At 32.0% G+C, this 18,402-nt stretch overlaps 1 protein-coding gene across 2 annotated transcripts; it reads left to right on the forward strand.

The window, feature by feature from the left end:
- Window positions 1–1,564: 1,564 nt before the first annotated feature.
- LOC107854247 (probable E3 ubiquitin-protein ligase XBOS32) lies at window positions 1,565–9,440 on the forward strand. 2 transcript variants are annotated; one of them, XM_016699254.2, is made up of 11 exons: window positions 1,565–2,230; window positions 2,527–2,738; window positions 2,825–2,884; window positions 2,984–3,055; window positions 3,178–3,353; window positions 3,448–3,608; window positions 5,443–5,501; window positions 5,593–5,639; window positions 6,469–6,609; window positions 7,811–7,902; window positions 8,717–9,440. In XM_016699254.2, exons 2-11 carry the CDS (start codon window positions 2,544–2,546, stop codon window positions 9,229–9,231), a joined length of 1,518 nt encoding a protein of 505 aa, XP_016554740.1. In that variant the 5' UTR covers window positions 1,565–2,230; window positions 2,527–2,543; the 3' UTR covers window positions 9,232–9,440. The 2 variants fall into 2 exon arrangements, with proteins under 2 accessions (XP_016554740.1, XP_016554739.1); XM_016699253.2 differs by lacking the exon at window positions 1,565–2,230 and having other exon boundaries at window positions 2,315–2,738.
- Window positions 9,441–18,402: the final 8,962 nt, after the last annotated feature.

Below are 18,402 nucleotides of genomic sequence, written 5' to 3' on the forward strand. Positions count from 1 at the left end.
GGTATATTTGGGATTTTGTCTAGTACTCTGGATATATTTTAGTAGTGGCTCTAGTACCGACCTTACCAGGTCTTGGGAGGGATTCTTTTGTGTATTTGGTAATTTTCCTTCCCTCGTTTTAGTATATGAGATACGGTTACTTTCTATTTGTTACTTTTTATTACTATTGCGATCATTATACGCGATCTTTTCTGATTTCTACCTATTAGCCCGTTATGTATTATTTCGAGTTATGACTTGACTTGTCTAATAGGGGATAAGGTAGGCGTCATCACGATTTGAGAAATCGGATCGTGACAAATTGATATAAAAAAATATAGTATATGATTTTGACAAAAAGAAAAAGACAAAATAACTAACAAAATATTGAGTGACATTATTAATCCAAACAAAACAATGATGAAGCACTTACCTTTGTTGCAGGCATGTCTTTTTTTTTTTTTTTTTTTTTTTAAGGTCAGCACAAATAGTTAGCTGTCTTTTTGTTTTAATTTTTTTTTTATCAGATCGTTGGATATTTGTATTGAGACATTAATTAATTCGTACTTACCTTATATAAGATTAACGTAAAGACTATTTAAAGAACTTGCATTTGCATTTTGATGTAAGTCTTTTCTTTCATACTAAAAATTCAAATTCTAAACATTTGATTAATATCTGACTATAATCATTGTTCGTACTTCTATTAATATCTTTATGATTTTATATCTGAACTATCAGGTGTTTGTATTTTTTTATCTGAATTATCACCAATAATTTATCAAACGTACCTCGAAACTGACTAGATCAAGTATACGATCACCAAAAAGGCTCGTGACAACTTAATTTGGATATAAAATTTCATTCACATGACAATTAACTCACTAATTTTGAGTGCGCGTTTTGATAAATACTTAGCTATAATTTAGGTTCTTTCACATTAAAAATTAGAATTAGAGACCTCTGATTAATATATGACTATTATCATTATTAGTATATGAGGTAAACGTTTTTTTACGAATTTTATATCAGAACTATTAGGTGTTTGCATTTTCTATCTGAATTATTACCAAGCATATCTCGAAACTGATGAGATCAAACGTACAATCACCATCAAACGTACAATCACCAAAAGGCTCGTGACAGCTTAATTTGCATATAAAATTTCATTCACACGACAATTAACTCACTAATTTCGAGTGCATGTTTTGCTAAATAATTAATTATAGTTTAGATAGGAAATACGTATACGTTCAACTATAAAGCTCTAAAATATAATATTTTAAATATATTTTTAATAATTAATTATTCACGCATAATATTATTTGATATCATGTATTAATCGAGGTGTGTTTAGATAAATAACAAAATAAAATAAAATGTTTGACCATTTTATCTATTTTTACTACACCACCAACTAAATAATATTATTTGATATCATGTATTAATCGAGGTGTGTTTAGATAAATAACAAAATAAAATAAAATGTTTGACCATTTTATCTATTTTTACTACACCACCAACTAAATAGTCAATGATATGAGTAAACTATATACCTACATTTAAGCACATTGGGTGTTAAACAATTTTTTTATTTATCCAAAAAAAAAAAAAAGGAATTAATTTAAATTTAATTTTTAAAAAAGAGAGATTCTTGGCAGATCATTGTCCTTCTTGGTATTTGTGCAATAAATAAAATTTTTTAAAAAATATTATTGAGAACCTCATTTGGGAACTTGAGGCTCTCAACTTTCCCAAATTGGTTTTTGTTGCAAAATTTCTTGGAAATTTTGAGAGTCTTGGGAAAATTTTGACTTGGGTATTTGTTAATTTTGATTTTTATTTCCTTGAAAATTAAAAAAAAAAAGATTTTTTTGATGAATTTGGGATTTCTTTGAGGTTCTTGATCATCCCATTTTTTTATTTTTTTTTGAATTTTGTGAATTTGGGGTTCTTTTTTTGGTTCTTGAGGATAAAACAAATGTGTTTTTGGTGAACCCCATTAAGGAATTTGAGGTTCTTGATCACCCCATTTGGTTGTTTTTTGGGTATATTTTGTGAATTTGGGGTTTTCTTGGTGGAAAGTTTCTATCTTGGTAAATTTTCCTGGAAAATATTTGAGATTTTGGAGATATCTTGTTAATTTTTCTGGGAAAATTTGGTGGGGTGCATTCAAGAATCTTGAAATAGTTGGATAATTTGGTGAAAAGTGATCAAAGATTTGATTTTTATGGTGTTTTGACCAGCTCAGGTATATTTCATTTTTACCTTATAGTTGACAATGTCCTTTTCTCCTTTATTAGTATTTAGATATTTGTCACTATCAAGATTGTACATCTCATATATTTGTATATATAAAAAAAAATTGTATATTGTGAGGGGTGATTATCTTTGGATTTGTTTATAATCAGTTTGAGATTCTTCATTATTGACTTGTAATTATGTGTTTAGGAAGGTTTAGTTGTGGAATGATTTTTATTAGTTTGTTAGAAGAAGGATAGTTTAAGGATCATTTTGTTCCTTATATTCTGCTAAACATCATGCCAGAACGATATCCGAAAACTATGAGGTTCTTGAGCCTTGTGGGGAATTCATTTGGATGCTCTGCGTCAGGCGAACGGTTAGTTTCTGCTGCTAGAGATGGGGATATCCAGGAAGCTAAGGCTTTACTGGATTATAATCCGCGTTTAGTGAGGTATTCGACTTTTGGTGTTCGAAATTCACCGCTCCATTACTCTGCCGCGCAAGGACATCACGAGGTATAATCGGAGTTTGTTGTTTAGCTCGGCACTTTTAGTGGATTTTGTATGCAAATCAGTCATTTGAGTCTTGCTTATCCTATCAGATTGTTACTCTCTTGCTCGAGTCTGGAGTTGACATCAACCTCAGAAACTACAGGGGGCAGGTAGGTTTTTTTCTCCTTACCGTTTTTGGCTTTACTTTTATCTCGCTCGAGTACAATTCTATAACTTACACGTAGTATTTGTTTTCTTATGATTAACAGACTGCTTTGATGCAAGCATGTCAGTATGGTCACTGGGAGGTCGTTCAGACTCTCATTCTTTTCAGAGCCAATGTATGACAGTTTATAATTGCGTTATGTTCATTCTTTTATATAGATGTATTAAAACTGCGTTCTCCTTGTGAAATTTCAACATTACCGGTTGATCATAAACTTACAGTTGTATTGTTTTTTAGTTTCATAGGGCTGATTATCTCAACGGAGGTACAGCACTTCATTTAGCTGCTCTGAATGGACATTCTCGATGTATACGGCTTATCCTTGCTGATTATATTCCTAGCATCCCAAATTTCTGTAATGTCATGAGAAAGAGATCACGAAACGAAGACTCTATCCAAGAATTTGATGACTTGTAAATCTCTTTTTCAAGCTTTTGCATTTGATATTAGGCCATCTCATGCTTCTATCGAACTGTATTAACGTGAGGTTCTTTGTGCTTTCTCTAGTGCCCTGCATGAGGTGATCAATAAACCTGCCGATGGTGGCATCACCGCCCTTCATATGGCAGCACTGAATGGTCACGTTGATAGTCTGCAGCTACTCTTGGACTTGGGGGCTTCAGTCACCAAGGTTACTGTGGAAGACGGGACTACAATCGATTTGATAGGTGATACAACTTTCCAAGTTTTGACTAGTGACTCTTATATCATGTTGATCTCTGGAACGCCTTATTTCCTTGTGTGTTTTCGGATCGAATGATTGTTTCTGATGTGTTTCCGTGGTTCTTTAAAAGTATTCCTTAAATGTCACACATTTACTGATCACGCTACAGATTTCAGTCTCCATTTTGGAAGATCTGAAATAATTATAACTTGTAGTGGCAGCGTCAATTCTCTGATGAAGAACGAAATATTGGAATATTCCGGTGTGCTTTGAGATAAAATAAGACGCAGAATTAGAAACAAGAAACAACTATGTGCAATCCCAACAAGTGGGGTCGGCTCTATGAATTTCTCACTGACTATGTTTATCCATTTAAAGCAGTATTAGAGAAAGCAATCATTAATTCATTACAGTCTTTTACCGGAAGGGTAAATCATGTTTCCATTTTCAAAAGCATACGCAAACTCTGTCAACCTGATAAAATATAATATCCACAACTTTGTAAATAATTCGTGGAGTTTCTGGGATGTCAAAAAGGAAGTTGCACGGAGGTTCATGTCCTGAGTTTTCATGATGTGCACTAATTACCTTTTTGACATTTCTTTGCAAGTTTTGTGCTTTTCGTTTGGCACTTTAGATAGTGTAAACTATGAGTAATGTACTTTGTACTTAAGGAAGATAATGTCTATTATATTTGAGAGGGAGAGAGAGAGAGACAGAGATCGCGCTCATCAGATTCACGTGTTACTCAATATCTTTCAAAACAATGTATTAAAAGATGTAGATATGAGATAACCTGAATCTATTGTACACAAGGGTGTGACGTGGTGGTCGATGAAGTGGGTGCTAACCTTGGAGATTAGGGTTCAAATCATAACAGAGTCAAAAAACACTAGTCGTTTCTTCTCATCTGCCTACTTGGTGGGCGGAGTTACCCGGTGTACGTATGTGTGTGTGTGTGTGTGTGTGTATTAACAATGATTACTCTTTACGGCCACTTCATAATAGTTGTCATGCTAATCTTGAGCTCAAGCTACCGTATGTGATGCAAAAGAGCAAACATTAGAAAAAAAATGCAATTATCTATGATTTTCCCGGGACACGGACTGAAGAACAGGTTTTGCTATTTTTGTTGTTAACTAATCCATCATACTCCGTCCATCCCATTTTATGTGTCGCCTTTTGACCAGGCACGAAATTTAAGAAATAAGTAATGACTTTGTGAAGTTTACAAAATTGCCCCTCTTAAAGTAGCTTTAATATTTACTTTTTAGTTGCTTTTTCTTATTAAGTGAGACCTAGTAAGGATAAAATGGGGATGATGCCATTAAATAGTTACCAAATAAGGAAAGATAACATTCTTTTTGGGACGGACCAAAAAGGAAATGATGAAACAAAAAATGGGACGGAGGGAGTAATTTTTACACGAATCCTACTTTTGTAAGAAGAGGAAGATAACAAATAGGAACTGAGACCTCCTGAAACTCTGTTTTTGGTGGTAGATTAGGTTTCGGTTCCTCTTCTGTTAAGCAACAGTTCGAAACATCCTTGATATGTGGCGCCTACAATATAGAGGCGTGATGCGATGAATCAACAACAAAACAGCAACATAACTAGTGTAATCCCACAAGTGGAGTCTGGGGAGGGTAGGTTCACACCTTACCTGAGGATGAATGATCGTTGGGCTTAGTGGGATGCATTGACGGTTTCAATTTTGTGATTCCGCCAGCAGGTACCTACCTTTGTAGGATAGAGTTTTCGATAGACCCTCGGCGCAAAAGAGTTGATATCATCTTCTTTGCTCCCCCTCTCTGAAAGGTAAAATTTTTACCTTGCAGGTGCAGGAAGTACTCCACTTCATTATGCTGCATGTGGCGGGAATGCTCAGTGTTGTCAGGTATGTTCCTCTTCTTTTTGCTTCTCTTTTTGGTTCTGCTGGTACAGTTCGCGTTAGTTCTGAAGTTGTCGTTTTGTATCCCAATTTTCAGCTTTTAATTGCCAGAGGTGCCAGTCTCAGTGCAGAAAATGTGAATGGGTATGACATCTTTAAGTGATCTAACATCTTAGGAATGTACCCAAATGCAAACTCTGTTTACTCATACACTAAGTTGCTCCGACTCTTCAAAAATGTCTACGTATGCGTGTTGGATCCTCCAAAAATAGTATATTTTTGAAGGATCCGACATGGGCGCGGCAATATTTTTAGAGTCTGAGCAACTTAGCTTATACATACTTCCTCTCCATGTTGATTTTAATGGACTATTCTGCATTCTGGACTCTTTAGTCGCATTTGTTGCATGTTCCTGTATGAAGAATCATTATTTACGATCACGAGTGATAGAGTGCATGCTTACTCACTTGCTTTTCTCGTTTGGAGAAGTGCAGAAGTTTGTCTACGTTTCTCAAGCATATTATGTTCAGTTTATGGCCGTGATGTGGAGGATTTTTACGGAATGGATTCCTTCGCGTTCTTTTCATGCACGAAGTGGATACTCAGTTATTATGATGAATCTCCAGATGCTAATAGATAATAAATTACTTTTCTTCCTTAACTGAAGGACACTAATTATGACGTATGTCAACTTTGGCGAGTCCATTACTGTCTTGCTACTATGGACTTGTCATTAAGCAATTAATAAAGTCCTATTGCATTTTATATCTTTTTGAACTTTGAGGATTTGGTTATCGTTTTCATACTATGTAGTTCTGCAGAAAATAGAATTTGGAAAGACTAGTGAGATCATGTACCAGTCTTTCAATTTATTTTTTTCAACGTAGTTCTCGTATAGCAATCTGCTAGTAGTTCTATCATGCCACCTTAGATAAATCTTCTAACTTGCATATTTTCTTTTACATGTTTTAAGGTGGACCCCGTTGATGGTTGCTCGATCATGGCATAGAGATGGGCTGGAGGATATTTTAAGTGCTCTTCCAGAAAAGCAACCACGTCCTCTTCCTTCATCATTCTTATGCCTCCCTCTTATGAGTATAGTGAAGATTGCTCGGTAAGTCGGGCTAAGTAATATTGATTGGACTCGGCGATGCTCATTCGTCAATTTCACATTATAATGACTCATTTCATCTTATTTTCCATTCTCCGTTATTTTCTTTGTCTGTCAATTTACGATTCAATGCTATTGCTGCAGTGCTACCACCCGCCTTGCGTACAAGGGAATTAGATGCTATCGTTTTTTTTTAATTTTATGTATCTCATTATGTTTAAGGAAGAAGCTGTCTTTGTGAAACATGTTTTAACAACATAAGTGCGATGATGTTGCTCTTTGGGCTGTTGTCCGCCACTTTACCTCAAATTCTACTCTAAATTTTTCACTGGATGTTGTTTTAATTGACCAAGGAGTAGAGCCTTTGGTGAACTCCTGCATTGTCTTATGGGTTTTCACGCGCTGGTGATGGTAAGGAAGTAGATTCTTGAAAATTGACTCATTGGCGATTGGTAATCTGAAGACTATTTTCAAAGGGAAATATGTTGTCAACAGACTATCGGTGTCCAGAAGATTTGTTGTGTATGCCTACGTTTTTAAAATTCTTTTGGGTTTTGTCGGTCGGAAACAACCTTTCTACTTCATCTGTGATAGTGGTATGGACTACGTACACTTTACCCTCCCCAGACCCCACAACTTTGTGGGAATACATTGGTATGATGATGTTGTTTTGTTGTTTGGGTTTTGTTGGGGTGTGGTGCGAGGTAGAATAAAGAAGACAAATCAAATTGTTTTGACAGATTTACCACAAACCTATGTTGCTCGGACTTTCCAAAAATGTTGCCACACCTATGTCAAATCCTCAAAAGATGAACTATTTTTTGGATGATCTGACGTGCAACCATCGACAGATTTATGGTATGCACATCTTCGGCTTTATGGAAGTATTTAGGACATGTTGACCCCCATAAGTTTCTAAATCCAAACGTGCTCCAAGCCGTATACATCTGAATGGCTCTTTATTACGACGCATTTCCAAAATTTGGCACGGATAACATTAATAATTGAGTCGATTTATTTGATATACTTGCCTCGTACCAGCATCTGATCTTCTTTATAAGATGGTGAAAAATCATTATTTCCAGTTTTCTATTTTCTTATTACTTTTAATTGAATATCGTTCTCTTTCGGTATTCCGTTTGTAAGTTACATACTGATAAGGCTCGGGGATGAGAATTCTGAAAATAAGTTATCATTTCTGCAGAGAATGCGGATGGAGAACGATTGATTCACACTCGTCGTGTTTAGATCCTTGTGTCGTTTGTCTGGAAAGGAAGTGTACTGTTGCTGCAGAAGGTGCGTCTTTCTGAAACTGCTTGATAATACGTAGAAGCTTAACGTGAAATAGTTGATAATTTGTTTGAATCAAATCTGTTACAAATATAGTACTTTTTTGTTTTATTCTTTTACTTCCAATTGACGCGTAAATGAAATTAAACTACTCACCAGTTGTGGCCATGTAACTCCGAGAATTAAAGCTATGAAATGATGCTCTCTCATTCAACAGTACTTTCCTTCGCTGGATAGAGTGTTCCTTCACGTTGCGTTGGAACTCCGGAAGTTCTTGAAATTTCAGCATCGTGATATATAATATGCTCAACGCTGGAGGTTCTTTTTTCTGATGCCATTTTCATATACTTAAATCCTAAGTTGCTCGGACTCTCCAAAAATGTTGCCGCACACATGTCGGATCCTTCAAAATACACTATTTTTGGAGGATCCGACATGCACCCGAAGACATTTTTGAAGAGTCCGAGCAACTTAGTTTAAATCTGCAATCTACATGTGAACTGCTTGATATCATCGGAATGATTGATTGCGTTAACTGTTCCTCTTGATCTTTTTCGTGCTATCTAGATTTATCGTTTTTTTAAGATTTGTCCATTAGTTTATCTTCTCGTATATTTCAGAATGGAAGCTTATATGATGATATAGCTTTTTTTTCATTTTTAGCGTTTTACCCTAAGTTGTGCGGATTCTTCACTTTCGATGCCGCACCCGTGTCGGATTCTTTAAAAATACACTATTTTTGGCGAATTCGACACGCATCCGTTGACGAGTCCGAGCAACATAGGTTGATGCAGTACCTAATGCTTGCCATGTTCTGCAGGTTGTTTTCACGAGTTCTGCACGCGCTGTGCGTTGTACCTATGTTCCACCAGTAGCACATCAACCGTAGCCCACGGCCCGCCAGGCTCGATTCCTTGCCCTTTATGCCGACACGGCATTGTTTCATTCATTAAGCTGGCGCACACGACCCCAATCATCAAAGAAGCAGGAAGAACGAGTCTATCGTTGCCTTTTTGTTCCTGTACAGCCGACGGACAAGAACCAACTACGTTAGAAACGCCTTTCTGCAAGCCGGACTTATATTGCACCCGGCTCTCCCCTCTCGGTTCTTCCTTCCGCTCGTTAAGCTGCCAAAAGCTCCCGGCATTGAAATTCAGCCCAGGTCTTTGTATGGGAACGCCAGACACGAGTCCATCTTTAGTTCCAAGAACCGGTGAACGAGAACATCTAACTCGATGTTCACGATCGACCTTTAGGCGATCAACGTCAAACGTCGAAGCTAGAAGATGGTTGTGTTCCTTCAGCCAATCTGTAGAAACTGGAAGCAGTTGCTGAAGGGTGCATGGAGCTATTTGTTCACATCTTTTTTTTTTTTTTTTTTAAATAAAATTATTTTTTGGTTCTTATTTATTCAAAAAATCTTTTGTTTATATACCTCTTTGAGTATTGTCCACTAAAATGTAATTGAAATATTTCATCTCTATGAAGTTTGGCATGTAAATAATATGTTATATAAGTGAAATGCAAAAGAATTTGGTCTGGTATTTATTGTTGTTCTCTATTTTATGCCTCTTTGTCTGACTATTTTTTTTAGTCTAAGTTGCTCCGACTTTTCAAAAATGTTGTCGTACTCGTATGGGATCCTCTGAAATGTACTACTTTTGAAGGAATTGACCTGCATCCATGACATTTTTGAAAAGTCCAAGCAACTTAGTTTTTAGTTTCTTCGCTTCCGTTATTTCTTTTTTGATATGCTTGATATGCTTTTTCTCAAGCTAAAGATATGTTGGAAACAACCTCTGCCTCTCAAGGCGCTATTTCTTTTTCGATATGCTTTTTCTCGAGCCGAAGGTATGTCGGAAACAATCTCTACCTCTCGTGGCGTTATTTCTTTTTCGATCTGCTCGATATGTTTTTTCTCGAGCTGAAGGTATGTCAAAAGCAACCTCTACCTCTCAAGGCGTTATTTCTTTTTCGATTTGCTTGATATGTTTTTTCTCGAGCAGAAGGTATGTCGGAAACAGCCTCTACGTCTCATGACGTTATTTCTTTTTCGATTTGCTTGGTTTATTTTTTCTCGAGCAGAAGGTATATCGGAAACAACATCTACCTCTCAAGGCGCGTTATTTCTTTTTCGATCTATTTGATATGTTTTCCTCGAGCAGAAGGTATATCGGAAACAACCTCTACCTCTCATGGCATTATTTCTTTTTCGATCTGCTTGATATGTTTTTTCTTGAGTGGAAGGTATATCGGGAACAACCTCTGCCTCTCAAGGCGTTATTTTTTTTTCGATCTGCTCGATATGTTTTTTCTCGAGTTGAAGGTATATCGGAAATAACCTCTGCCTTTCAAGGCGTCATTTCTTTTTTGATCTGCTTGATATGCATTTTCTTGAGCCGAAGGTATATTGGAAACAACCCGTACCTCTCAATGTAAGAGGTCAGGTCTACATATGCTTTATCTTCCCTAGATGGCTAGACCCCACTTGTTGAATTACAATGATATTTTTGAGTTCCAATCGATTCATTTTTATTGAGATTTTGTTGTACTTAACAACAACAACAATAAATTCAGTGAAATTCCATAGGAGCAGTTTGTAGATTCAAGGTAGAGTGTATGCAAAATTACCCCTATCTTGTCGAGGTACAGAGATCGTTTCCGCAAGATCTTCGACTCAAATATCGCATACTAGAGCGGTAAGATTTGTCGCGATTAACAATGTCCTTTTTAGATAAGGGTGTTTTCATGACGATGTGCAAATGTCGGTATCTAGAATTCACTGGCTCGATTAATGAAATTTGCGCAAATAATGAAAAATTTACTCTTGTTCAATTGTTCACAAGTTTTATGAGATCATGACGCGACTTTGATACTATCTTTGTTAGATCGTTCACTAGTTTCTCTCGAGTGTTCACGAGTTTTGTCACGTGGGCCGTAACTTTTTGTTACTCTTATCGTCTTTCTAATCTTGTTAATTATTTACATAACTTCTGTTGGATCGATAAATCTTGCCTTGTTCAGGAGTTCTAATTGACAACGTTCTACTATTTCGTTAAGTTTCATGTCGGATACGTAATTTTGACTGTATTATTAAATTGTTCACAAATCTTATCTTGATTTACAGGTTTTGTCACGTGGGGCGTAACTTTTTGCTACTCTTATCGTCTTACTATTCTTGTTAATTATCCACGTAACTTCTGTTGGATCGACAAATCTTGCCTTGTTCACGAGTTTTAATTGACAACTCTAACTATGGTACTATATTCGTTCTACTATTTCGTTAAGTTTCATATTGAATATGTAATTTTGATTGTATTATTAAATTGTTCACAAATCTTATTTTGATTCACAAGTTTTGTCACGTGGGGCGTAATTTGTTACTCTATCGTTTTTCTAATTTTGTTAATTATTCACGTAACTTCCGTTGGATCGATAAATCCTGTCTTGTTCACGAGTTTTAATTGACAACTATAACTATGGTACTATATTCGTTCTACTATTTTGTTAAGTTTCATGTCGGATACATAATTTTGAGAGTATTATTAAATTGTTCACAAATCTTATCTTGATTCACGAGTACCAAAAGCAGCCAACACAAAGAGAGTCATGTGTTGCTTAACTTTTTGTTAATCTTATCGTCTTTCTAATATTGTTAATTATTCACGTAACTTCTGTTGGATCGATAAATCCTACCTTGTTCACGAGTTTATATTGACAACTATAACTATGGAACTATATTCGTTTTACTATTTCGTTAAATTATTCATAAATCATATCAAATGGACAATTTTAATTGTATTATTAAATTGTTCACAAATTTTATCGAACAGAAAATGACAGACAACAGACTGTCATTGACTATAAGTTCACAAGAAAAATAACTTAGAATTAGGACAAAATTCAAATAGTAAAATTACAATGAAAAATACAGTGAAAATTTCTAGGTTTTACTTTGTGAATAGAAAAAAATAATCATTTCACTGTATTTTTGAACATTAGTAAAAAGTGAAAACTTGTTGGAAATTCATGAAAGATATTATCGATGAATCAAATTTCGATGAATTTCTGACAACGCATTTATTGAAATTCTTGTTTTTTAATAGTTTTTTAATTAGAAATTTCAAGTATGAATTTCTGTCGTTTAAGGTTCGTCTATTTTCTTAGTAAATCGATCGATATGTATTTTTATAGAAAAAGAGAAATTAGTATAATTGAATTAGCATATAAGAAATAGATTTAACTTTACTCTTAAAATCTAATTTAAGTTTTTTTTTCGATAATAATACAAAAACAAACACTTAAACTTAATCTTCCTATTTAATTTTTTTTTATTTATGTATTATGCTTTTTTTTTTCTTTCATTATAATATTGACCACAAATTTCAAGCTGGCCTACTCAATTAATACTTTTTAAAATTAAACAGTTTAACATAGTGTTTCAAGGTACAAAAATGAAGTACTTTAGTCCTATTTTACACAAAGTACAAGTAATAAAAATGAAACATGTGAATTGATTCGATATTTAATAAATGCAAAAAGGACTAAAATAAATAAATAAATAAATTGTACTGTCTTTAATTGGCAGAAATTGCTATCTCTAGATTTGACAACCTCACTATTTCACAAATTTTAAATGAAAATAAATTTCATATCATATATTACTAGATAAAATTATTGTCATAAGTTTAAACCGTAGAAATAGACTTTTATGATCCAACCTTTTCCCGAACCTCACACATATCAAAAGTTTTAGTACATCAAGCTACTTTTTTACCATTAGAAAAAATTGCAAATGAAAAAGGTATGAGTATAGGGAATAAATATAGGTTTACAAATTTAAGCTAAAATATACAATTTTGAACAAATATTCTATAATATATTTAAATTTAATAAGTTTTCTTGAAATTGAGACTGCATGTCAATTTTCCTACAAGTAGTTTCAAGTGCATTTTTCTTTTGGTTCATATAATTAGGGGTGTGCAAAAGTCAAATCAATTGATAAATCAATCAGATAAAAATATTATTGATTTATTATTATTGAGTTATTAAGTTAATGGGTTTATAAAAAAAATTATTGGGTAAACCGATAACCCAATAAGAATATATATATCTTAATTTCTCTTTAATTCTATAAATTAACAAAACTGTTATTTCAATTATACAAACTTTTAGATTCTCCTAACAACATTTAGTTCAAGCTTGAAGATTCTTGTAATTAAAACACATCATGTAGAATTTTTAGTTACAACTAGGGTTTAATTTTTTTTCATGTTAGTTACTATTATATCTATTTAATAAGTATTTTTTTATCAGTTAAACGGAAAGTCAAATCAATAAAGACTAAAAACCGATAAATCGAAAATCAATAAAAATATCTTATTAATTTGATATTGGTTTAACATATTTAAAGATCAAAAATCAATAAATCAAACCAATAATATATAAAATCAAATCGATTGAATGATGCACACATATAATCATTGCTATCTTTTTTAATTTTTTTTTTTTAAATATAATTCTCGAATTCAAAATTGAAAACAAAGAGAATCAGTCAAACATTACATCAATCACAATATTTATACACATTAAATACAATAATACCACATTATATCCAAACTATAAATTAAAAAAAAAAATACTAACAAAATAATGAAGAACAACTAGCTTTGTCTTCTCTCATATAATATTTTTCTGCACGAAACTCGTAATATTTTTTTTCTTCATCGATCATTATTAGAAATAACGAACGACTTCCAAACTCAAGCTCAGAAGGAATAGCTAAAGAAAGAAAAGATGGGAGATTTGAACTATATAAAAAAAATAAAAAAGAAAAAAACTCGAGCAAGAACTCGAGAAAAGCCTTGCAAGGTCAAGAAAAAAAGCAAAGCAAAAAAAATACGAAAACAAAAAAAACAAGAAACACAAGCTCAGCGAGGATAGCACCGACAAAGACCTACAACCGTTCAATTCTCAGAAAGTCATCTTCATTGTTACTCATCAACGAACATGAATACTTGTCTCGTTCAAAATAAAAAGAAAATGGATATATATTTACTAGTAATATGATAAAAATAGAATACATGATTTTTTTCTTATATATTAAGAGATAATATATAAATATTTTTTGAAATTATAGTATGATGTGATGAAGTGATAGAAGGTGAATAAGATTGATGGATTTGTGAATAGATGGATTGTTGTTTATATAGAGGAGAAAAAAACATAAAAGTACAGGTGACATTTTATTTTATTATTTTATTTTTTTAATCAAATAAGTAGACTGATCAGAAATAAATGAAATTCTGATAATCCCTTCTTTATATATATATATATATATACCCTCTAATATAGACTCGGTCATGCATGCAAGTTGTAACTAGGACTCATATAATAATATAAAATTTATAAAATAAGTATTTATTTTTGGATTTAAATTAAATGCTGACATATATAGTAAAACAAATAATAATTATATTATCAATACAAGTTATCATGTGATAGCAATTAAAATACAATTAACTTGCCGTATACGTAGTAAGTTGTATTGATGATCAAAGTGTAGTTAAAATTTAAAGTTTATAGATTTTGAATTATTACAACACTTAGGGATCGTTTGGTAGAGTGTATAAGAATAATATAAAATATTGTGTATTATTAATATTTGCATTAGTAATACTTGTATTAGTTATGCTTGTATTATTTCTTATACATTGTTTGGTTTAATGTATAAGAAATAATATATCTTATATAATTTCTATAAAAAAAAGTGTTTGTTTACAAAAATACCCTTCTTTAACTTTATACACTTTTTTTTCAACAAAGTTTTTTGTCATCTCAAATATAATTAATATTGTTGAACTAGTATATAGAGATTTTGGATTAATTACCCTCGTCTTTGCACATGAAATGTTACGCCGACAGATTAACAAAGTCGAAAAAAATAAAATACAAGATATAAAATTAACGAATAATCTCAAGAATTTATTTTAATCTTTTTAAAGACCCTCGAAGCAAAGAAAAAATATGTTGCGGTTATTTAAATCAACTATCCATTGTTGTAAATTAAAACGGTGGGAAAAAAATTGTGAAATGTTTTGATGTTGAAAATTAAAATGGCGGGAAAAAAATTGTGAAATATTTTGAGGTTAAAAATTAAAATGGCGGGAAAAAAATTATGAATATTTTGAGAGGGAAATTGAGGGATATTAAGGTCATTTTATAAGCTAATACATGTGTTAAAAGTCTTTGTATTACTAATACATAGGAAATAGAGTGTATTGCTAATACACACTTTAATACAAAATAAAGTGTATAACTAATACTTGCATTAGTTATACATAAAGAAAAAAACGTACCAAACAAGGTGTTAATAATACACATTAACTAATGCATGCATTATATTTTTTAATATACTCTACCAAACGACCCCTTATTATAATCATCGTAGTTAATAAGTCACATTAAACTACATGCATATTTGATAAAAAAAAATATTATTACAAATAAAGGACTTTTTTTTTTAATATTTCACTATAACAACTATACTTTTTTTTTTTTTTTGAGAAATCGATTGACTTCTCAAGTTATGTTACATCGTTATATATTTTTTATAACGATACAAGAATAAATCATAAACAATGAAACAGAAAAATAAAACGTTGACGGAAGAGAACTCACGGAGTGATGGAGTCGCAACCTGAAATGGAGTCAGGATATTTACTAAGAGGATTCATAAGTGAACATACGAATTAACCGAAGAAGGTTCCATATATAATGTTTATATATAAAAAATAATTTTAATCATGCATATATAATATAATTTTTCACTGATCCGAACCCCCTCGGCAAAGGGTAGCCCCGACCCTGAGTGTGGCAAACTGTCGATAAACAAAACCATTACATTATTATTATTTTTTTCCGGCAATTACTTTGAAATTTAAGAAGGCGACTTTGTTTTCATTACTTACACGTGTATCATTCGGAGTCTAACACGTATATATTAGGAATTTTATTATAATTGCAAAAAGATGTCGAGACAATCAACATTATAAAAAAAATATTATATATAATAATATTTTATTTTTACTAATAACAAAAAAAACTTTGTTATTTGATATAATGGATGGGATAAGTAAAATATATTATGAGTTGGGATATTATATTTTATGGAATTATTTTATCTCATTTTTTATATGATATAGTAACTCCACTAGCTTAGAATAAATGATAAAACAAATAGTCATGAATAATACTTCAAATCAAATATAAAATAAAGTTAATCTCAAATTTTATTGAGATAACATATAGAACATAAATTTACATTCCAAATTTTTATAGGTTTTTGATCCACGTGAGCTATTATTATTATTATTATTATTATTATTATTATTATTATTATTATTTAAAGTAAATATAGAGAAAAGAATTAATGATGTAAGAAAGTAATGTAAGAAGTGACAAAACAAGGCAGCTATAGCCATTAGGTGTGAAGCTAGAAGCTTGTCTACGGGTTCGACTGAATCTAATATTTTTTTTTAGATAATTTATCATATTAAAAAATTTACTTAATAATAATATATTTAGCTTAATTTTATAATATAGAGTTTCAAAAGAACGACATATACACATTTTTATTTCTATTATAAGAAAATAGCTAGAGAAGTTGTTTTTTAATAGACGCTCATCTCTAAGTTTGCATATATTTAAATATATGACTCCCTATGTTTCAAATTATTACCATAATTTTCAAAAAATAATTTTCTCAAATTATTTATTTTTTAAAATTATAGTTAAAATTAGATTTTTTTATTCTTTGTATTAATTGTTGTTGAAAATTACAAACACATTAATAGAGTAAACATATTTAACTAAGAGATATTATATCTTAATACGTAAATGAGGGTAAAATAATTTTAAAAAATCCTCCTAATTAAAAAATAATATATAAAAAACTATAAACAATTTAAGACGAAAAAAGTATATTCAATTATAACTTAATTATTATTATTTAAAATTTATAAAATTAAAATTCTAGCTCCGCGCTTTAAATAGCTATCTATCACTTGCAAGTGCAGTAACTATTTCTGTCAGCACATATCTTTTACCTTCTAACTTACGTTAAATATGTTAATAGAGAAAAAAGCAGAGAGAATTAGAAGGAATTCAGTAAAAAAAAAAAAAAGATAAATTCAATTACCAATGCCATGCATGGGGACTCGAATTTACCTGTTAATTACTGGTAAAAAAAAAAAAAGGCTGAGAAGCTTGGTATAATAACATGGCTAAATTGTTCGTAACGGGATGGTTGAGTGGTTGAAAGGTGGATCCTGCACGTAGGAGAATTGCGATCGAATCTAATTGTTTGCAACAAATTTGTTTAAAGCTGGAAATTAACTGCAAATAAAAATAAAATAAACAAAAAGAATGATTTTATTTAAATAAATCTTATGAATACAATTCTGTTATTCTCTCGATTCTCTCTCCTAAGCTTTTCCGTGATTCGAGGGCCTTTCGTAGCGTAATTCTCGACCTTTCGGATGATTTGAGCCTCCTAGAAATGAGTTTGGATCTCCAGGAATATCAGACAACACTTCGACTTGCTTGTCGAGTTGATTTCGGGCAGAACTACGTAAGTCAATTCTTTGAAAAGCTGTGAATGAGCTTTCTCCAATGTTTGGAGAATGACCCCAGAAAATTATGTGATCCTCCTAGTTGTAGGGGGTAGGCAGTCCAAAAGTAAATAACCTCTTCTGCCTTATTCTGATTGGTCCATTTAATTTTCAAATTTATCACAAGTGTTATGTGATAAATTGCTTGTGATTGGCTAAAAATATGTCATTTGGGACACTTGACGATGTTTCATTGGCTCTTGAACTTGACTTGGATTGCCACATCATTTGAGTATGTGGTCTTGCCTTATTGGTCTTTAATTTGACTGGGATGCCACATCACTTGACACGTGACATAAGTTTGGGCCTCAAGGTGAGATGGACCTTGAAGTCCTTGGTGAAGAATAAAATGGGCTTATTATTTTTATAACCCAAAATGATTTTAGACCCAATAAAATATGGGCAAAACCCAAATTTTATATGAATTTGACCCAATAAATTTTACGTGTCTACACTAATATCTATCTGTCATTCTTTCATGAGCTCGTCTCATGAAACTGCGTTACTGTGATTTGCATTTATGTATGATTTACAAGCTATTGTATAAAGAATAGATTACCATAAAATGCTCGATCGAAGGACAGAGATCACCTAATATTTTTTATAATTCCCATTAAATCTATCTCAAAGGACCATTTGTATTATTTTCTCCAAAAAAAAAAAAAAAATTGACCAACAACAATAATATACTCGTGGGTCGTTTAGTATACTGGATGGGATAATTAGTAAGGATATTTTATGGGATTATTTTATCACTCCCTTCTCATGGAATGGTATTATAATCCCATCATTTTATTATAAATAGTTGGATAAAATAGTCTCGAAATTAAATAAT

Source organism: Capsicum annuum, chromosome 7 (assembly GCF_002878395.1).
Source record: "Capsicum annuum cultivar UCD-10X-F1 chromosome 7, UCD10Xv1.1, whole genome shotgun sequence".
Taxonomy (NCBI): Eukaryota; Viridiplantae; Streptophyta; class Magnoliopsida; order Solanales; family Solanaceae; genus Capsicum; species Capsicum annuum.

Coding starts and splice junctions, on each gene's coding strand:
- LOC107854247 (XM_016699253.2), top strand. CDS start 2,520: ATGCCAGAACGATATCCGAAAACTATGAGGTTCTTGAGCCTTGTGGGG. Junction 5,502..5,592: donor GGAATGCTCAGTGTTGTCAG/GTATGTTCCTCT, acceptor CCCAATTTTCAG/CTTTTAATTGCCAGAGGTGC. Junction 5,640..6,468: donor AGTGCAGAAAATGTGAATGG/GTATGACATCTT, acceptor ACATGTTTTAAG/GTGGACCCCGTTGATGGTTG.